The sequence below is a fragment of the Aulostomus chinensis genome, chromosome 18 (genome assembly GCF_037954235.1).
Source record: "Aulostomus chinensis isolate RoL2024-O1b breed Wild chromosome 18, RoL_Achi_v1.0, whole genome shotgun sequence".
In the NCBI taxonomy this organism is placed as follows: domain Eukaryota; kingdom Metazoa; phylum Chordata; class Actinopteri; order Syngnathiformes; family Aulostomidae; genus Aulostomus; species Aulostomus chinensis.
The window spans coordinates 22,374,786-22,389,762 of NC_141337.1; the positions used below are offsets into that span (position 1 = coordinate 22,374,786).

General features: G+C 45.1%; 1 protein-coding gene across 1 annotated transcript in view; it reads right to left on the reverse strand.

Annotated features, from left to right (window-relative positions):
• cpt1a2b (carnitine palmitoyltransferase 1A2b) overlaps positions 1–14,977 on the reverse strand; it is a 42,873-nt gene that overhangs the window by 8,811 nt on the left and 19,085 nt on the right. The window contains exons 13-18 of the mRNA XM_086185769.1: positions 13,537–13,725; positions 11,731–11,836; positions 10,305–10,421; positions 4,000–4,164; positions 1,978–2,106; positions 1,070–1,225 (exon numbers count right to left, since the gene is read on the reverse strand). Of these exons, the coding sequence (XP_086041895.1) occupies positions 1,070–1,225; positions 1,978–2,106; positions 4,000–4,164; positions 10,305–10,421; positions 11,731–11,836; positions 13,537–13,725 (862 nt within the window). The remainder of the gene's footprint in view (positions 1–1,069; positions 1,226–1,977; positions 2,107–3,999; positions 4,165–10,304; positions 10,422–11,730; positions 11,837–13,536; positions 13,726–14,977) is intronic.

The following is a 14,977-nucleotide window of genomic DNA, read 5'->3' on the forward strand; positions in this document are numbered from 1 at the left end:
TATAATTGTCTTAATGTTGCTATTAAGACGAAGGTCTCAGTCCACAACTCCACCCAGATTTCTGGCTTGATCTGTGGTTTTCGTTGTCCTATGGCTGACTGACTAAACCCACTCCTCCTGTCTTAATTTTTTCGTAATTTTCACTGTTGCGCTAAGATGAACCAAACTCAGGTTCAGGTGACTTTATTGCACCCTTAAGCCCCTTTCACACTGCACCAAAAACAAGGGTGAACACGGGTGTTTGGGCACTCTGAAAGGTTTGACTTGGCATTTCGTCCCGCGTTGTCCGGGTGTTTAGCAGCTCGCCTCAGCTCGGCTCGGCTCGCCTGCAGTGTGAAAAAGGGAACTTGCGTTGTCTGAGGTTTCACGCGACCTTCCTGTCGCATTCTGATTTCGTTACTGTGCCGCCTGTCAGGCTGTCATCGTGGAAGCTCTGGGAAAAAATTAAAAAAAAAAATGGACTTGGCTCCACTGTGAGAGCTGCTCACTCATCTCTCAATAAAGTTTTGGCCTCTGCCGTAAGATCGGTTTTCCAGTTGATGTCCGCGAGACTCTACTTCTCTCCTTTCTTTTAAACAGTTTACATCTGGATGATCTTTGGAGAATTATTCTCTGCTTGGGAACTCCCACCTACCAGGAACCCCAACGTGAACTGTGCGAGCGCGACCGTGTTCATAAACAACTTGTACCGCGATCTCACATCAATCATGGCAGCGCACTTGCAAGATCGTGAAGTCCGCGAGGGAGAGAAGATCCGGTGGCAGATTTCTGGAACCGTACGGGACACGGAGATTTACGGGAACATCGCCTGCATTTTGAGACACGACGCACTTTCATGTGTAATGAAGACGTCAGCGCGATGACGTACGAGAGAGAAAAACACACGCAGCCTCACAGCGGGAGCTCAGACCCGCGTCTGCTGGAAGCTTGAATGCACCCTGATGCTGAGCAGACAAAGAGGTATTAGGTAGATTGGTCTGATGCCAACAGAGTCCATGTGCCCGGGACCTACTGATCCATGCACTTTGACCTAAAATATCAATATAAAGGACAAAGACCAGAAGCGTACTTCTTTGAGGAACGGTGATTCCACGCCCAAGTATTTGGAGACCACATAGAGGCAGAAGAGATGTCTGTCAATTCCTGCTCCGGTCATAGCCATTCGATACAGGTTCTGGTGCCTCTCTGATGCCAGTTTGAAGAGACGCCGGCATTGTTCCCCTGACTAAAACAACAAACAGAAAGATTCCACTTTACTGACATGCTTTTGAAATCCTGGTGTGGAGACATGAACCGACATCTTCCTGATCATAACTATCAGTCACTGAATTTTACCCATTAAAAGGCACTTTCTTTGTTGCGATGCCACAAGGGACAGAGAGGAACCAGTACCATTTTTATCTATCACAACACACACACTGATTTTGCAGCACACACATACACCGCTACCTTGGCAACCATAACAACATGCCTACACAATTTTAGTTGCGTACATGTATTCTGCTGGTATGACGCACCCCTAGTGGAGAGAGTGGAAGTAGCATGTATTTGCACATTAAGCCAAACACACTGAGGTGGCTTGACATGTTGGAAATGAGTAAACAACAGATTTCAAAGTAAAAGCCCAAAATGACATCCAGAAATTATTAAATATATACTGCATTTTTAGCTTGGCTCATGACTGCCGACTCAATATTTGAGGTTTTACAGAAAACATTTTTGCACTTAAAAAAAAAAAAAAAATTGTGTACATGGTAGGTTATACATTTCTTATAGGAGCTGCAATTGAAATTCCAAAATCCCCTCATGATCACAATCTCATTAATAACCATCATTAACAAAGTCAAAATTATCAAAAAAATCAGTAATGAAAAGTCTGCAAAGTGAGCTCATATTAGGCTGTATATTTTGTTGTGATGATACGATAATTTGGATCGACGGGCGATGTGTGAGAGGAGTCAAGGATTTAATCGGTACCTCTCCAGTCTCGAGAGCTTTGACGAAGGCACTGCTCTCGTTGGAGCAGGATCGCACCGTCTCCGTTCGACCCTCCCTGAACAGACGGGTCATTGATGCCTCATACGTCAGGCAGAAACCCCCACGATCCTGCAGGGGAGGAAGGAAGAGGGGAGAGGGATGCAAACCCCAAAGATAACATTATTTTTGACTGCAACTTTATTACAACTCTCATATTCAGCTTGTCTGCAGTAGGAGTCGGGGACAAAATAGCAAACACACACACACACACACACACACACACACACACACAGCACAACAGCTGGCACAGTTCAGCTGTTTATATCATCACCAGTGGTTTTATATACCAACGGGAGGGACAGGAAAACTGGCACGGCGCATGCTGCGGCGTTGGATTTATCCCAGATTGTCTTGACATTATCACCAACATCATTCTTTATAGAGACTACATCCACGTTGTGAGCGATAACCTTTCCGTGAACAACTTTGAATTTTAAATTGTATAAAGGCAAAATGTAATCAGCCTAATGAAAGTACACTCAATACCACCAGAGCTTGTGCTCCACTTCTCTCGCTCGTCCTCGTTGCTGTGACTCACTGTGAGGAACCGCTGATTATTTGCATACAAACACTTTTAGTATGAATCCAAGTTCTCTTTTATGAATGACAGCCATGAACTCCATCACTTCCTGTTCTTCAGCCACTTCAATTGCATTTGCTTCACCCAAGAACTGTATTTTGCCTCTCAAGTGCTGACTTATAAGTGTTTTGATCCAACAAAAAAATGTTCTTCAACACATATTGAGATCAAAGCTTATAGCAACTTCTCAAAAATGTCCATTTGTGAACGCTGTCACGGATGGTAGAGCAGCGTGTGACCAGCTGCTGCATTCAAATGGAACGACTTTCTCTCCCTCATTCACAGCACAACAGAACTGGAAGTGTTTTGGTTTGTTTTTAGCGTCACTCAAAGTGTTTCTGGCTCACTGGGTGCGCAGCTGAATGAAGAGGATGTAGGTTTCCCTCTGCATATCTGTCTTCCTCCATTGTCTGTCTTTGTCTCTGCCCCGCTCTCCTGCTCTCTTTCCCCCCAACCAGTCAAAGCAGAAGGCCGTCCCCATTGAGCCTGGATCTGCTCGACGTTCCTGCCTGATAAAAGGAAGGTTTTTGTCGCTGCTGTTGCAGGATGTGCTGCTGATGGAGGATTGTTGGGTGGAGGTTCATTGAAGGAGTGAGGTGCTAGACCGGCTCTACTTGGACAGAGTCATGAGATAACTTTGGTTGTGGTTTGGTGCTATAGACATAAAACTGACTTGACTTGACTTGACTAGGTTACACCAAACGGTGCCCTTGGGTGTTCAGAAACAGATGCTTGACCCGAATTTTAAAAAGACAATGTCTATTATTAAAACATGTCTCAGGAGGAGTGACGACATGTTATCTTCAGTGCAACTGGCTGTTATAAAGGTGTTTGTAAGGTGTGTGAGGTTTGCAGTGGCTCAGAGCGGCCCTGCCTGGGTCCTTACTCGCTCTCAACCCCACAGTAGCAGCATCTTTTTACGCACCGCATGTTTGGAACGATCTGGGAGGGATCTGTGTCGTTCCTACAGTATGAATCAAGACTTCTCAGTTTGCCACTTCAGTTTATCAAATGTGATTGGGGACTTCCCATCACATATCTCAGTGTCGCTGCACTGACTTGTATTCCCTTGCTTTATCGCTCATCTATTGAAGCTTATTTCCCCTATTTTTACAGATTGTCTTCATATTTTTTAATTGTACGCTCATTTACCTTTCTTTTGTTATGTCTTTTGCTCTGAACAAGTCGGGGCTGCTCTCAGGAACAAACCAATTTGCACATTTTGGCCTTGAAAATAAGCTTTGTTACATATTCATTGCAGCAGATGTTTCTGTCCCAGCTGCGGTCACATGTCTCAGAGCGCTCAAACAGTTCTGATAACAATGCAATAAATGGAAAACACATTTCTACCACTGGACACCCTCCATGGGGGATTCTGTTACCCTGTAGTATGCCAGCTGTAAGCCGATCTGTATGAATGCGTCGGGGCTGATTCGAAGCTTCTTGATTTGCCCTTTTCCGAACTCTCTGAACGGAAAGACGTGACAGTCGACATCATCAGCCAGCGCCTGGGCAACAGTCAGGGAACTGCACACCTGAGCCTGAACCTGGAGGACAGAGGAGGAGAGAAAAGGTTACTACTCTGGTCTTTTATTGACATTACATATAAAGTTTGGTATTCTATACAAAATTCTTATTGAAACATGACTGCATCATATTTCATAGAAATAAACGCCCCACACATTCTTGCCCTGCTTACCAAATATTTTCACACCCACAAGAAGACGAATGTGTCGACATTCAAACTTGAAGCACTGTGTACCCACTCAGGCTTTTCCTCCTTTTGTCGCTTTGGACAAAAGCATCTACCAAATGAAACTGTAGAATTGTAGACATTCTGGCTCTGCCACCACAATTTACACCCTGTTTGCTCTTCCAGCTACTAGCTACTTCCGCTTAGGTCCCTGCTAACTTCTAAGTATGCAGCATTGGTGGACTTCCACTACGAACAGTGAAGAAGGACGCAGACGGGACACTGGCTTCTGGTTAGGCAAGGCAAGGCAGTTTTATTTGTTTGCCTGTTTTCACCACCAGTTTGTCTCAAAGGGCTTTACATGGCATCATAACAACATCCTCTGCCCTCAGACCAGGGGTGGCAGGGGTCGGCAACCTGCCGCTCCGGAGCCGCATGCGGCTCTTCAGGCTCCTTGTTGCGGCTCCCTTTGGCGTCGACAAAAAAAAAAAAACATGAAAATGATTTTTTTTTTAATGAAAATGAAGAACAGTTATTTCTTAATTTAATTTTTATTAATACATTATTATTTTTGCATTTTATTTACTACGACTACGGTTATATAGGCGATTTTCCACTGATTCTTCTGTGGCTGAAGGTGTGTTAATCAGTGGAATCACCTGTTAAAGTGTTTGGTTGGAAGGAGAACCTGCATACACACGGCCCTCCATGGCACATGATTGCCCACCCCTGCCTTAGACGCTCACATCGACTGAGGAAAAACTCCATAGAAAACCCTTTGAACAGGGAAAAATCTGAGAAACCTCAGGGTGAGCAACAGAGGAGGATCCCTCACCAGGAGGGACAGACGTGCAGGAGATGTTGTTACAGACAAGAAAACAGTTTACAATGCAAAATGTGGGAAACATGGAAATGTTAATAACAGTTGAAGAAGGAAGCTTCTGGAAGGGGAGGCAGGGAGAGCAAGCCAGCTTGATGGGGGACTGGATGGCAGACTGGTTCATGGGAGGGGAGGCAGGGAGAGCAAGCCAGCTTGATGGGGGACTGGATGGCAGACTGGTTCATGGGAGGGGAGGCAGGGAGAGCAAGCCAGCTTGATGGGGGACTGGATGGCAGACTGGTTCATGGAAGGGGAGGCAGGGAGAGCAAGCCAGCTTGATGGGGGACTGGATGGCAGACTGGTTCATGGGAGGGGAGGCAGGGAGAGCAAGCCAGCTTGATGGGGGACTGGATGGTAGACTGGTTCATGGAAGGGGAGGCAGGGAGAGCAAGCCAGCTTGATGGGGGACTGGATGGCAGACCGGTTCATGGGAGGGGAGGCAGGGAGAGCGGGCCAGGTTGCCCCCACAATAGCTTGAAGACACATTTTGTATCATTCTGATTATATCTCCATAATTTATTCACCTCTCATTCGCTGCATCTTCCTCGATATGTGCACAAGTTTGCTTCTCTACACAATCAAGCCGTCGGCCACAGTTCTAAAGACAAAGCCCAGGTACAATTTTCTCTGGAATAATATAAACACACCCATTTTTCATGAAACTGAAAGCTTGGAAAGTGCGTGCTAAAGCAGTCGCCTCAAGAGGCTTCCTGTTTGCTCATTATTGTTCTTCAATGTGTGTATCTGTGTGTGTGTGTCTGTGTGTGTGTGAGACTTCCCAACAAACAACATCTTATCCAAGGTATGATCTGTCAATAATAAGACAGAGAAACAAAGACCTATTAAAACATACAGCAGTGTAAATGCGTCTGGACCGTGAAGTGAAATGTGAATTCCTGATACTGAATTCTCATTTACAATATCATGTTGTAGTCCCAGAGATATTTGCTACCCAAGACACCGCGATACCAGTCCCAGTCTGTTTTGTTCAATGGCAACCAAACCACAACACCATGGTGTTGAAGAGTGCATTAACCTCACAACTACAGTGAAAGCTACTTCTACAATTCTACAATTTCGTTTGGCAGACGCTTTTGTCCAACGCGACGTACAACACAACCAAGAATTTAGACTGGAGGCAAAACCTCATTAAGTACGAGAAAGTGCTTCAAGTTTGATTGGCCAAAGAGTTCAGAAGAAGGCAGATCAAGAATTCCTCTGTTCTTCCTCCGCACTTCTTAACAGTACAACCACCTCTCTTAATTTCATCATTGACGGAAACAATCTCACAGCATAAAAATTCAAAAAGTAAAGAAGTGACAGAGATGAGAGAAAATACTTACAAATACCCATCAAGCATGAATGCTAATAAATAAATAAATACCTTGAGGACAAATGTGTCTCGTCAGAAACCCTGCAACCTTTTCATAAATACAACGTTACAGCAATTGGCCATAACCAAAGGTTACATACAGGGAGGGTAAATTATGGACAAAGTGTGCCAAATTATCAAAGATCTGAATATTAACATGTTATCATACCATTAAACATTATCGCTACATCCATTTAGTGAAACAAAAAGTAAAACTAAAATTTAGAAGAAATGAAAATCAATTATTGCAGCTAATCCTATGATTTCACTGTGTAAATATATATATATATTAGAAAATGCTTGTCAGAAATAAATGCATTGGTTCTCTGAATCAGAAAATGCATAAAGAATGAGATTCCATTCAGTTTTACAGGCTTCTCAAAGCTGTGGCATGGTTTTTCCTGCTGCAGTTCCTGAGTTGTATCACCAGAAATCAGAACTGTGTGGGTTCAGGCCAGCAGCTCTGAGCCCTGGAGGGAACACCCCTCCCTCCCTGGGAAGCTCATAACTTTATTTAGTCTAAATACTTCAGCATTTGTGACCAGGGGACTTTTGACCAGGGAAAACTCCCAAATGATCTTCACAGCTATGAACTGTGGCATTTGTTTACTTTAATTTTAAGATGCGGATCCTGTAAAAGTTTGGATCCATTTCAATGAACTGTTATTGTGTAGGGGGGTGAGCTGTAGTCAAACAGGACAAGAAACAGGCAACTGCCACAAGTGGACTGAAATAATGAGGATTCAGCAAAGCATTCATGATTTTGACACATTTGTCAGAGCTCTCTGAGCTCTTCAGTTCTTGTTGGAAAAGGAAAGATTTTGTGCATTTCACATGAACGGGGGGTTGCGTGAGCTTGCGTCACTCTTGGAGGACACTTTCACTGAACTCTTGAGAAAGAGAGAAAGTGTAAGAAAGTGAAAGCTTGAGATGAGCTTGTATTTGTACTTATAATTGTGAGGTATTAGTGTAAGTTGTTTGAGGCATGAGGCCAACATACCTCCAGGGACAGAGGCAGGGTGTTTTCACTCCAACACATTATGTGCATGGGACTCTCAGTTCCTTGGCATGTCTAAGTTTAGTTGACCTCAAGGACGCGAGTTGACTTGTTTAGCATGTGATGGAAGTGGAGGAAACTGTAGCTGTAAGGGTGTATGGCGCCACCGACTGTCCCAGAGGCTCCGGTCAATCAATCGACCTGCTCACCTGCTTGGGCCGAGATTTGGAAAGCTGAGCCACAACGGATTATATTCCTCATCCAGGCTGTCTATGACATTCTCCAAAGCCCTTCTAATTTATTCTGCTGGAGGAAGCTGGAGTCACCAGCTTACCTGCTGTGCCAGAGGTTAGGGACTCTAGCGCACATCCTCAGCAGATGTACAAAAGCCCTGGCAGATGGGCGCCACTGTTGGTGACATGACCAAGTCTTGAAGGTCATAGCTGACACCATCTGCTGTGGGATCAGCCACTGCAAGTGCTTCTGACCGGTGAAGAGGTCCATTGCATTTGTCAAAGCTGGGAGGAAGCCTCTAGAAGCTGCCAAGGACACCTCTGCTGACTTGCTGGCAACAGCACAAGACTGGGAGCTGAAGGTTGACTTGGGGAGGCAACTGAGGTACCCAGAAGCTGCCGCTATAACAACATTGAGGCCAGGTATCGTGCTGTTTTCCCAAGCCTCAAAGCAGGTCATCCTCCTCAAACTCACTGTCCGGTGGGAAGACCACATTGAGGAGGCCAACGAGAGGAAGAAGGCAAAGTACTCAGAGTTGGTGGAAGAATGCAGATGTAATGGGTGGCGAGCTACGTGCGAGTCTTTTGAAGTTGGATGCCGAAGGATGCCAATCCCTCTACAGGGCATATAGTATGCTTGGCATCACAGAGGCCAGCAAGCAAAGGGCCATCAAGTTGGTCACGGAGGAAGCAGAAGTTACTTCAAGGTGGCTGTGGATCAGGAGAGGAGAGCCATGGGTGGGGTAGTCGCTTCCGGGACACAAGCTAGGACTTGATCACCCCAGCTGGGTTGCCTGGGTGAGGGTGTCTGATTGTTGAAAGACCCCAAACACCCCATGACCCCAGGAAGTGTCCAGGAGCATCACATGATGCTGCATCTTTGAAGCAGAATGACAGAATTCCCACTAAGCAGCCAGACAATACAACGTTCCATATCTTCACTGTCTGTACTGCACTTCCTTGGCTTTCCCATGCTCATTTTTTTTTCATTTGCTGTTCAGGTGGAACTTAATTCTGTCAAAACACTCGAACATCTACTTGAAAATAATGACTATTTAAAGAAGTCTGGATGTCACATTATTGTCTTAAGGAAGATATTGCCTTTGCCAAATTAGTCTGACTGAAACATTCCATCAAGCAGGGTCATCATCTGTCTCAATGGGATTGTTCACAATGTGATTTCCACAACATTTATTCACTATGCCATCATTCTCCACTGCTTTTGTGTTTAATGAAAATGTGGCTTCGACACTTACAATCCAGCCTGGACCTGCCCTGAGGCACCAGTGACTCATGTGATCAGGTTCCACACCTAAAGACTCAGTCACACAGCTCCATTCGTGCTTCTCACATGAACGTGCTGAATAAGAGAGGTGAATACACCCACCTTCAAATAAATAGACTGAAATATGGGGGGACAACAATGAGCCTAACACATTCATCATGTGTCTTTTAGGTTTGGGAACACTGGAGTCTTACACAAGGGCTGATTTAAAGATGTTTACAAAGAGCTGATCTGAAGTCAAGTCAAGTAAGTTTTATTTTTGTGTGCAAAACCCCAACCAAAGTTCCCTCCTGACTCCTTCCAAGTAGAGCAGGTCCAGCACCTCCCTCCTTCAATGAACCTCCACCCAACAATCCTCCATCAGCAAGCACGTACTGAAGCAGCAGCCACCAGAACCTTCCTTTAGCAGGCAGGTTGAGCAGATCCAGGCAGAAGTAAAACAATATTTCTGAAATGTTTAATGTCATATCTAAGGTCTTAATTTCAGGATTTGTCTATTCTAGTTTTTGCTGCCTGCTTTCCTCTGAGCCACACCTCTAGTGTGACTGGAAAAGAGGAAGTCTCATCAAGGTTAAAATCCTTCAGTTGCTCCAATTGTTTCTCACTTGTGTTGCACTATAAGTGAACAATCATAATAATAATAATAAAAGTCTTTAATCTAATTATTTACCCTACATTAGCGTCACATGATCATCACACACACGGATTGTTGGATTTCCACCTGAGAAGCTTCTGTTTAATAAAAGATTAAAGGTTTAAAATGGCAAGAAATGCTTCTGTCAGAGGACCTTGTTACTTGCCTACCAATATCAGCTTTGCCAGTCCAGCGACTCAACACAGAGGTTTGGCTGATTATACTTAATGCGAGACTGAATTACCACCATTACTATAAACCTCCAGCTAATGGTTGACGGCATTGTTTTTTCCAATGAATGAAAAAAAAATCAAAATGCACACGCTCAGAATTTACCTTTCCTGTTTTTAGTGAGCGAGTGGGAGGAGAGAGAAGAAAAAAAAAACCCTACCAACTCTTGAGTGAAATAATGGCATACATAGAGCAGCTGGCTGCCAGCGGGTCAACACTTGCAGTAACAAACTCAAGGAAACCACTCAGGTAGGATCATTCCAACATGTGAAAGGATCCCATCAGCTGTGTCAGACATGAGCGGTGAGAACAAATCGCTCCAGAGATGGAGGGGGCAGAGTGAGGGCAGCTCGAGCTCGTACCTCTGAAGGGATGTCCCACAGCAGCCTCTGAGGGTGGGGCAGAGAGCGGTCCACCTCACCCTTACAGTGTCCATCTTCAGTGTAGCCCAGCTGGAACGTATCGGTGGCCAGCGTGAACTGAGGAAACGTACAAAAAGAGTGGTGATGTCATCATGTGCTGCGTCCTGTCGTCTCTTTATACGGGGAAGGCATGAGAGTCAAAACCATTTCAGTCGAAATTTTCCATTTCAGTTTTTGAAGAATAATATTCACAGAGTTGCACAGTTGTGCGTGGTTAATGAACTTAGTTTAGCTGCCATCCTCCTCCACACCCAACACGAAGACTGAACAACAACTGCCATATCAGCAAAACACAAAGTACTTTAATACAACATCGATGCTCAGGGGTGTTGTTGATTTAGTATTGTGAAAAAAACATTGTTGTGTATTGGTTTCATTGCACAGCCCAACCAAAGGTGCACTGCACTCTTTTAATTTCAAATCTGTGTATTATTTGTCTTCCCTTTAGTGGAAAGTGCAGAGGAACTTCCTGAAATTGCCTCGTAAGCGTTCAACAAAAGATGAAGATATTTGAAGAAGTTGCATGATTATTGTGGGAAAAAAACAACACTTTCAGAAGTTCCCCTGGAGATGCACATGACAGTTAACACCCCCCCCCCCAGACATTTCCATCGTGGAATGAATCATCAACCACGCAAACTGTTGAGCACAAAGAAGAGGCAGTACAAAGCACGGCATGTGTTGATCTGCAGCGGTGATGGAAAAAGTAGGGCCTCATTCATGAAATGCTCTTACACACGGAAGGTTGTGCAACACTCAAAAACTCCACTGTTGCTTTTAATAGAATCCAATCACATGTGAGAAAAAAATCTGTCCATAAGGAACCTTTCATGAATGACACTAATTATCTGTGCCAGTTTTCTTGCCTTCTTTTTTTTTTCTTTTTGGTTTTGTGTTCTTTTACATGCAGACAATTCTTATAAAAGGGTCTCTCAAACAGGCAATGCAGTTTCACTCCCTTCACCTCGGAGGAACAGTCTGGAATTAATGGTGTGAAAGGAAACAGGCCATTGTTGTTTCCATTTGACTGTCAGGCAAATTTCAAGTTCGGAGTGAATAAAATAGGGTCGTCAATGCCGCTGGAAGATGGCGACATAGGCAACGTTCCACATGAGCGTGGCTGAAACGACAGAGTAGAAAAAGAATGAAGAAAGAGGAGGAATAATGGAAAGGGGTCTTATTTCTCATATAAGAGAGCAGCCACATTTATGAGGCCCCATAGGTTCAGACACACACGACTAGCTGGCTGTCTCAGTGAGGTTACTCAGGGTTCTAACCTTACATACAACAACTGCATGCGTGACCTCAATCCCAGAACCAAGAAAATCCTCACGTTCTCAAAATGGACAGTCACACACGTACGCACCTCCCAAAGGTGAGCCACGGTCGGCGCATCAGCCCAGGAATGCTCTGCGTTCAGTCCGTTCTTCCCATTCTTGTAGATCACAATGGAAAAGGATTTATCGAACCACCTGAGAGAAGAAAGGAGGGAGACGGAGAGAAGTGGGGACACAGGCGTTGAGAGGAGAAATCATCCTGAATGGAAGAACAGCGCACGTCACCCTCACATCTTCTACTTCAATGAAAAAATTCCGTTACATGAGTACATTTTGTCCTATTTGAATTCAAAGAAATATTTCCATATCTTAAACAGACTATTTCAAAAGGGCCAATGCATATGAAGTATAGCAAACAGGATTACTAATATACACCTGTAGTCCCACGACAATTGACATAAATCAGAAATACAAACAATATGAGATGTATAATGTAATATACAGCAGTTCAAAGGCTGTGACAGGTCTGCCTTGCTGTTTGAGATGAGCAGAGTTAGAGAGGAATCTCACAGTGTATCTCAGTCACAGTGAAATAAATACGTGACAAGATGGAAGTCTCATTCCTCACATAGCATCTGGCCAAGTCCAGGGGGACGGGAGATAAGACGAGCTGCAGCCTTTCCCTTCCTCACTGCAGGAAGTCCTTTTCTACTTTAACAGTTCGACCGACGGAGATAAAGTTTTGAAATGATTTGAACTCTCTGTAGGCGTTACTTGACAATCCTACATGATAAAAATGGAGTTAATTTCCTTGACCACTTGCATTTGATCAGTTTATCTTAAAAGCTGGTGGTTGATTTGCGGTTAAAAAGAAGCAGAAACAACAACTGTGATGAGAATCTCAAAACCCATCATGATTTCTCAGGGTGGTTTGCCTTTGTCTCATCTCAGCTCACTCCTGGTCCAAGTGATTCCAGAAACCCCTGAAGAGAAATCCCCGCCGTGAACATACCGCATTACTGTTATGACAAACTGTCAGTTTCATTTGGCAACGAACCGTGACAGTCACTTATACAGAAGCGTACCTTCGCAAGAGAACAGAAATCCAGTTTTTCTACATAAATGACCTAATGACTGTTAATCAAAGAACTTTTTAATTGATTAATAACATAATAATCTCTCAAAACTAGACTGGCAAGTCCATTCGTCTCAATATCAGAAACGATGATCAAATGGTGTATGTTATCGTTTCACTATGTTGCCTCACCACAGCAAAAAGAACGAGTTACACGTGAGTCTAAATGTTCTCATGGCTGCGTCAGGCAGGGCCTCCAAACCAGCTCCAGGTGGATTTCTGCTGTCCCCCTCCCACCTGACAGGTGGCCTCAGGTCCGTCTCACGCCTCTAGTTCAGTTTTATCAGCATTTAGAACTCGGTGTGTTTGGTTTTGTCGAAGTCAAACTGTCAAGTGCTCCAAACATGGTCAACGACGTTACATGCTCAGAATGAGGAGGCCGCTGGGATCGTACAGGCCCGCTGCAGCAGCTCCAAGCCAGTGGGGGCATTTCAGTCAGAGCATTGTTTTTGCTGCATTTATAAGTAAGGTACGTTATTAACCATCTCAGCTTCTAACCTAAAACTCCTACAAGTGCCGATGCATTTGCTCCTTATACTTGGTCTGTTTCCTTCCACACCACGGTCCACCTGGAAATGGAAGTTTAGCCTCGGTCTAAATTGAAAAGTGGACTTGTCCGGACCAGAGGAGTCAGACATGACAGGGTCATCATGCTGACTTTCCCCCACTCATCGTCCAGGAGGGTACATTTCAGGACAAGAGAAAGCTTTTGGTCGCAGCAATGTCCTCCCTCAGGTTTCTTCTCCTGCATCGTCCTCACCTGTCGTAACATTTGCCATGGAGCAGCGACTTCGCATAGTGGTCCAGGTTCCCTGCTGGGTCCTCTCCCCTCATGCCTTGCTCTTCATCATCCAAGGTGACAAAGAAGGCCGCCCTCTCGATGGCGTCCAGAGAGCGCTTGTTGACGCCACTGCTGAAGTGCTGCTTCCTCATCTGAGACCAAGGAACCCTGGAGGGAGGTTCACACACATGCACCAGAGATGCTTCAGACACGTTCTTGCAGACACCTGCTCACACACACACGTCACAGATCAGGTGACACAAAAAAAAACACTTATTTCATTTTCAAGATCATGTTTTTTTTATTCCGCTGCCAAGTACAGCAGATGTAAGGTTAGATTTGATTGTCTTTGGTTTACAAAAGAAACACATTTTTCTGTCCTGTCCAATTTGTTACAGGAAGTTCAATCCATCCATTTTCTACCGCTTATCCTGTTCAGGGTTGTGGGGGGGCTGGAGCCTAGAGGAGGGGTTCACCCTGGACGGGTCACCAGTCCATGGCAGGGCCAACACATAGAGACAGACAACCATTGGCTCTCCCAGCCACGCCTACGGTCAATTTAGAGTCTGGATTAACCTGGTCCCTCTTGATGTCTTTGGACTGTGGAGGAAGCTGGAGTACCAGAGAGAACCCAGCAGGAACAGGGAGAACATGCAGACTCACACAGAAGGACCCCGTGCTCCAGCTGAGGCTCCACCCACAACCTTCTTGCTGGTGGGGACAGTGCTGACCACTGCTCCACCATGCCGCCCGTTACAGGAAGTTTTAAATCAAATATGTCAGAGTGGGGCTGCACGGTGGTGCAGTGGTCAGCACTGTGGCCTCACAGCAAGAAGGTTCCGGGTTCGAGTCCCGGCTCGGGCATGGGATCTTTCTGTGTGGAGTCTCCATGTTCTCCCCGTGTCTGCGTGGGTTCTCTCTGGTACTCCAGCTTCCTCCCACAGTCCAAAGACATCAATTTGGGGACGAGGCTGATTGATAATCTAAATTGACTGTAGGTGTGAATGTGAGTGTGAATGGTTGTTCGTCTCTCTATGTTGGCCCTGCGATGGACTGGCGACCTGTCCAGGGTGAACCCCGCCTCTCGCCCGTTGACGCTGGGATAGGCTCCACCCCCCCCGCAACCCTTAATGTGTAGGAAAAAGCGGAAGATGACGATGGATGGATGTCTGAGTGGCTGTCTTGTCATCTAAGGATAATTGGATGTGAAATTAATCTGAATCACAGTCCTGAGAGAAAGCAGATAAAAGTTATTAATGTGACTTGAATTATGGCATGGTGACGGGGCCAGCTGGTCTGAGTCCTTCACATACTGAAGCTGATCTGCTGGGATTTTCCTCCACACAACTATCTCTATGGTTGACTGGGAATGATCCGGAAAACAGAAAATATCCAGGGAGCAGCAGTGGAGGAGGTCAGA